General features: G+C 54.3%; 1 protein-coding gene across 2 annotated transcripts; it reads right to left on the bottom strand.

Annotated features, from left to right (window-relative positions):
• Positions 1 to 3090: 3090 nt before the first annotated feature.
• On the bottom strand, positions 3091 to 6152 carry LOC101685083 (serum amyloid A-2 protein). Of its 2 annotated transcripts, XM_004752090.3 has the most exons (4): positions 6080 to 6152; positions 5528 to 5619; positions 3777 to 3915; positions 3091 to 3389 (listed from the first exon to the last, which is right to left on the bottom strand). In XM_004752090.3, exons 2-4 carry the CDS (start codon positions 5613 to 5615, stop codon positions 3227 to 3229), a joined length of 390 nt encoding a protein of 129 aa, XP_004752147.1. In that variant the 5' UTR covers positions 5616 to 5619; positions 6080 to 6152; the 3' UTR covers positions 3091 to 3226. The 2 variants fall into 2 exon arrangements, with proteins under 2 accessions (XP_004752147.1, NP_001297109.1); NM_001310180.1 differs by lacking the exon at positions 6080 to 6152 and having other exon boundaries at positions 3227 to 3389; positions 5528 to 5615.
• Positions 6153 to 6451: the final 299 nt, after the last annotated feature.

Raw genomic sequence — 6451 nt, forward strand, 5'->3', positions numbered from 1 at the left:
CCTCTGGGCCTAGCAGAAGAGACCAGGGCAGGAGGAGAAGGGGCCCTCGGGCACTCTGGGGTCTGCTGGAGAGACCACTGAGGATAGAGGGAAGGCAGTGGCTGGGCCAGGAGGGCCGGGTACAGAGAATACAAGGCACTCCTAGAGAAAATTAAATGTATATTCTATGACAAGGTGAAATTTTGTCCATTTCCCCAGGATCTTACTGCAGATTTTGGTGTAAATTTCAACAGTCGCCCAAAGTACCTCATTAGCACGTTCTCCAGATGAAACCTTGCACCACACATCTGTACTCGGTGCAATCCCAAGACGCTTCCTGGGTCTGTCAGCTTTCGAACAATACTTCTACTTCATTCACCCATTTCAACAAATATTTAGTTAACAAGTATTAGCTGTGCCCTGCCGCATGACAGGTACGGAGGATAGAGGCTGACACATACAGTAAGAGAGACCAGCTTTTTGCCGGTGGGTTTCCTGCCTACTTGCCCTAAAGACACACCGGTAAAGGGATAATGCAACAGAGGGTGAGGTGGGCCCTCCAGGGGTTCGGGGCCCAACAGTCGGTACAACTGGATTCCTGCTGGTCCCAGTCGGTACAACTGGATTCCTGCTGGTCCCTGTCCTGCATCTCAGGTGCCGTCCCTCCTCTCCTGAAGTTTCTTCCTTCAGAGCAGATGCTTCTGCTCCCTCTGGGTTTTCATCCCCCCCCCCCCCATTGGCTCCATCCCACTCCTACTTGCTCCCCCTTGACTTTGGTGCAGCTGCTCTTCCATCCACTTTACCTTCGGTGTCTGCAAACAAGACAGTGGAGTGAAATATTTAAAGGGCTTGGCGAGAACAACCCCCATCAGCAATTCTGGACCCTGTGTAGTTATCCTACAAAAATGTGAATGAGAAACAAAGACTTTCTCAGAAAACAAGGTGAGGGACTCTGTTGGCCTACACCTGCCTGGCACAAAATAAGAGAAGTTCTTTAGAGGGAAGGGAAATGATCGGGGTGGAAAGTCAGATCTGCATAAAGAAAGGGAGATCTGTGAGGAGGGAGTAAGGCAGGGCCGAAGAGTACTAATGACGGCCCATACGTTCATGTTAGGTCAGTTCAGACGGTACCACTCTGGGCTGTCATCTCTCCCAGTGCCTGGAGCCTGCTCTCAGCAGCGATGGCCACAGGGCGCCCTGCACCTGTTTCTCCCGCCCCCGCCTTCTTTGGCAGAGTCTCGCCCTCTCAGACCAAGTCTCAGGCAGTCAAAGCCCGCACCTGCCCTGCTGTCCATCTAAGGGCTCCCGTGGCTAACTACTTTATAGGCATGTCCTTCACACGCAAATGCAGTTTGTCTTTGGGCTATAGAATTGTATCATTAATCTTCTTCCCTTAGGAGTTCTCAGCAATTTCTCTTTCAGAGAGGAGGCACGGGAAGTCATCAATTTATATACTCGAGCTCCATATCCACATTTCTTTGTCCGTTTCCATGCTGGAGCCGGACCCTGCCCACGTTTCCCTTGTGCCCCGGAGCGAGGTGCTAAACTCTGTCAGTAGAGGGCGCTGGAGGGACAAGCAGGAAGAAAGACCTCTGCCCTTCAGGTCCTTGGAGCTTGGTCTCCAAGCTTCAGTGGTGCTCTTCTCAAAGCAGGGCCCTGACGGCCGCTCACCAGAGGAAGTTTCTTAGGTGTCCCACTGAGGTTTCCTGACAGTATCTGTGATTCTCCATTGGATTTCCAGGGTGTTCTGCAGCGCCCTGTGTTAAGTGGGAGCCTAACTGTATACCACATTCTGAGTTACTTAAACCACAGAAACGTTATTTCACCTCTTCCTGGGAGCTGGGAAGTCCAAGATCAAGGTCAAACTAATTTGATAGTTGGTGGGAGCTGTCTTCTTGGCTTGCAGATGGACACCTTCTATCTGTGTCCTCACAGGGGCAGAGAGGAGGGAGCAAGAGCTCAGTACTGGGTATTTATAGACACTGATCCTATCAGACCAGGTTCCTCACTTAGGACTTGTCTTAACCTCAGTTACTTCCCTAATCCAGTAGACAGCCACGTGAGGAGGTGGGGCCTCAGCATATGAATGAGAGGCGGGGACACAGTTCAGCCCAGAACTCCGCCCCTGGCACTCCTGTCTCAGGCACCTGGACAGCCTATCCCTTAACCCGCCGTGGGCTCCTCTGGGGCGCTTGCAGCAGCCCAGCTACATTCCCAGCTCAAGTGCCCGCCTTCAGAGTTTCCTGCCAAGTGTCCTCCTGGCACCTCAGTGGGGGAGTCCTTATTTGTGGGTGGTGGCCCGTGACGCCCAACAATCTTCAAGGGCCATCCCGTGGGCTACAGAGTTTCCAACAAAATCCATAGCTCAGCTTTATGTATCCTGTATCCCTTAGTGTTTACTCATGTCTCAGTTAATCACTCCTTCTGTTATTTCCCATCTCAGACAGCTACCTGGTGTCTGTCTCCTGCCTGGACCCAAGCTGATACAGGGGGGGCTTCTCCACACCCTGCTCCCTCCTCACTATCACTTCCCCAGTTTTAACTGGTTAAGGCAGAAGTGGTGAGGAAAGATCACCAGGGAGGTGGCATCACCTCTCCACAGAGACCTGAAGTAAGGCAGTGAAATAAGGCAGAGAAAAATGGCTCTGGACATGTTTCTTAGAAGTCAGGGACAGAAACTGGTTTTCAATGGATTTGAAACCAATAGAAGATCAAGGTGACAGTGGCCAGATCAGGATGCCACCATCCCATCCTTCCATCGATAAGTCCTCTACCCCCAGGGACAGAGACCACTGGGGAGCAAGACAAAGAGAACTAGACCCTGAGGACAGAGAAAGTGACAGGACTCCATGGACAGCAGTGAGGGACCTGGCCACGGAAGGACCTGAAACAGCACAAGTGCAACCAGAGGGGCCTGGACAGGGGAGTAGGTCTGATTGGGGATGGGTGGGTGCAGGGAGTCTGTCCCTGTGACGCTGAGATTTCCTCCCCAGCACATCAAACACAGGGGCCCAGGCTCTGCCCGCTCAGGGTGGAGATGTCCAGCCTTCACTCCTGGGGAGCAAACAAGCCGTCCTTATACCCAAGAGTAACACACACTTTTCAACAGTTAGTATCATTAAGCATTTATTAGACACCTATTAGGTGCCCTCCACCCGCCTCTGGGGACAGAGAACTCAATGACTGGGTGTCCCTGTCCCCAGGGTCCTCACAGCCCATTCCCCCCAGGACAGAGCCAAGGGGAAGCTCAGTACTTGTCAGGCAGGCCAGGGGGTCGGAAGTGGTTGGGGTCTTTGCCACTCCGGCCCCATTCGTTGGCAGCCTGGTCAGCCTTCGAATCCTCCACTCCGTGGCCGCTGTCTCCATACTTGAAAAGGTCTGTGACTCTCTGAGAATGCTCTCTGGCATCACTGGAATGGAGGAAGGCAGGTGGAGACTCATTAGGGGCTGCTGAGCAACAGGCCCCTGCCCCCACCAATCCCTTCTCTTTCCGAGGGATGGCTGAGAGGAGCCCAGGCCAGAGGGGCCGAAACACGGACCCTGCTGCACACACAGCCCAGGTCAGCCCAGGCTGGTCCCTGTGCCCACAGCAGGACGGTGGGAGGCCCCCATTCCCACTGGCCTTGCTCTGGCTCTGCCAGCCAGTCAGACCCCACACTGGGCACAGAGGGGAGGGTGGGCAAGAGGACCAGGAGCTGCTGTCTCTACAGGAAGCTTCTCTACTGTAGACCCTTCCTGGCTCTCTAAGGCCGCCATGCTCAGCCAGGCCATCCCTGCATTCCCGGGGCCCTTGTTACCTGATGACTTTAGCAGCCCAGGCACCCCCAGGGCCCCTTTGTGCAGCATCATAGTTCCCGCGGGCATGGAAGTATTTGTCCGAATTTTTGTAATTGGCTTCTCTCATGTCAGAATAGGCTCTGTACATGTCCCAAGCTCCTGCGAGAGAAGGACAAGGCAACAGGGATATCAGGTGGACAGAGAGCCAGTGGCAAACCATAGGGAAGAATCAAGGAACGGCCTTCTCCCACTGACTGGAGATTTCTGCCTGTGCTCCCAGCACCCTTGGGCACCCGAGGCTGAGAACAGGCTTCCTCCTAGTTTGCTTCTCCAGGCATCCCTAGTGAGGGTGCTGGCGGTGGGGCACAGCCAGGCTGTACCTATGCTATCTCCATGCTCCATCCACCGAGAGCTCTATGTGTGAGCTGTTCAAGAGGAGGAAAGAGGTGTTATCAAACAGCCTTTCTCAACCACAGCACCACTGAGATTTGGGGCCAGATAATTCTCTGTTGCTCAAGCCCATTCTGAGACTGTAGGATGCGTAACAGCCTCCCTAACCTCTCCTGCTAGATGTGAGCAACGTATGCCCTGAGGCTCACAACCAGAAATGTTTCCAGGCATTGCCACGTGTCCCCAGGCACAAGATTGATTGCCCTTGGCCAATGAAGCACAGTTGGTGAGGCCCTGGGGACAGGGAAGTCCGATTCTGAGAAAGGCCCAGGAGCACAGCGCCTTTGCCCCAAGGCCTAGCAAATCCGTTCTTGCAGAGCGAAGGCACATGACTGTGACCCGAGTCCCTCTGAGTGTTGGGGCATAAATGGCATCCTGACAACTCTCTGAATAGACTGTTCAGATGACAGCTTGAGGAGGCACGCACTAGAGCCCCGGCCCTCAGCCATCCTTGGCTGCTCGTTCTAATCACCAGGGGCCTCTGAACGTTCTGGTGGCCAGGTCAAACCCCCCTCCTCGCCCGGTTTCCTGAGCCTCTCAGGGATGGATCTCAGGCATCAGGGGACTGAGAAGCTCCCCCGGTGAGTCCACCACCATTGGAGATTGAGAGCCCCCCAGCTTTGGGAAGTGACACTCAGACACATATAACCTGGCTAGAGCTCTGACCTCCTCTGCAGCTGGGTTCTAGCCTCTTTGCCAGAGACTGGATGGCAGTCTCTGACCTGGGACTCAGCTGCTCTAAGCCTCAGCTCCCTCCCCTTCATGTGGGGAACACGCCTGCCTCACCAAGGGATCCTGAAGTCAGAGTTAGAGAGCAACTGTCTCAGCTTGAGCAGAGTTAAGGCCCAGGAAAGGGGAGGAAACAGATCTCCCAGGGACAGCATCACTGACAAGAGGAAGCATCAGGGAGAGCCACGCTGGAGGTGTCTGTAAATGAGTCAGTCAGGCAATGGCAGGAAGGTGGAAGCGAGGCTGGAAGGGAGGGAGGGAGGAAGAACGGGAGGAAGGGCTGACTGAAGGGAGAGAGGGAAAGGAGGAGGAGGGGCAGCTTTAATCAGACGCTGTGCCTTTTGTCTGCAGGAAACTCTGTGCCATTTCAAGACTCATTTTGTGTCTTCTAGTCGAACTGACACTTCAGCTGGGAATGATGATGGCTCCTTCTCTAGTGACGGATGGACACAAACCCTGTGCCTTTCGATCTGTTTCATGAAGAGCTCCCCAAACACGGGGCACATTCTACCACATAGGGAAACACACCCTTGCAAGTGGTCAGGGCAAATCCAAGTGGCCCGTGGATGCCACCCCCATCCGGTGACCTTACCTTGAGCAGCCTCACCAATGAATGAATACCATTGGCTGCTGACCCCCAGGACCAAGGAGCAGAAGATGAGGCCCGTGAAAAGCTTCATAGTGCTGAAATGAAGGAAGGAGAGGGTCAGGGGGCAAGGACAGGACCCACACCCCCCCCCCCCCAGGGATTTGCAGGTCACAGGAAACCTGGTGCCCATTCCATTTGTTCTCCGTAGACTCTCCGGGTCCACGCAGGAAACACTGCAGTAGGTCCTCACTCAGAACCACAGTCCCCAGGGCTGAACCCTTCAGCCTGACCCCAGGGCTGGCAAAGAGATCCTCAAGGTGGCACTGATGGGGCAACAGGACAGATAGGACCAACTTGTCCCAGCCTAGAGCAGCCTGTCATCAACCAAAAACCGTATCATCCACAGAGTCTACCGTGTGCCACTCAGTAAGCACAGACCTCATACAGGACAAATGCAAAGCAGAATTATTATTTTTCAAGGGATCTATGTCCTGTTGGGAAAGAGAAAAGAGAGCCTGATATTCCATCCAGTCCCTCTTTGGAGTAGCCCCTCACCTGAGTTCTGGTGGAGCAGAGCTGCTGGTCCCTGCCTGCTGGGGAGAGGTGGCTGGTATTTATACTGAGCCCTCCCTGCTGGGCACACGGGAAGAGAAGAAAAACCAGACTTGGTGCCCGGAAAAGTCTCCCCAGGTCATGGCCCCTAGAGACCTGCAAAGGAGAACTTACGGGACCCCGGTGGTTTTCTTCATCCACAGGTCAATTCCCGGTTGTGCAATACTGAGGAAAAAATGTTTGCTGGTTGTGCTGGCAGCCAAGGCTCTGGAGGAGGGTCCTACTGTCAGAGCTGGAGGGGCTGTGGAGAGGAGTGGTGTGGAGCCCGAGGGGGTGGCCCACCGACCCCTGGAAGGTGTGTGGTTAGATAGAGGA

Source organism: Mustela putorius, unplaced genomic scaffold (assembly GCF_011764305.1).
Source record: "Mustela putorius furo isolate JIRA1106 unplaced genomic scaffold, ASM1176430v1.1 tig00003859_pilon_pilon_pilon, whole genome shotgun sequence".
Taxonomy (NCBI): domain Eukaryota; kingdom Metazoa; phylum Chordata; class Mammalia; order Carnivora; family Mustelidae; genus Mustela; species Mustela putorius.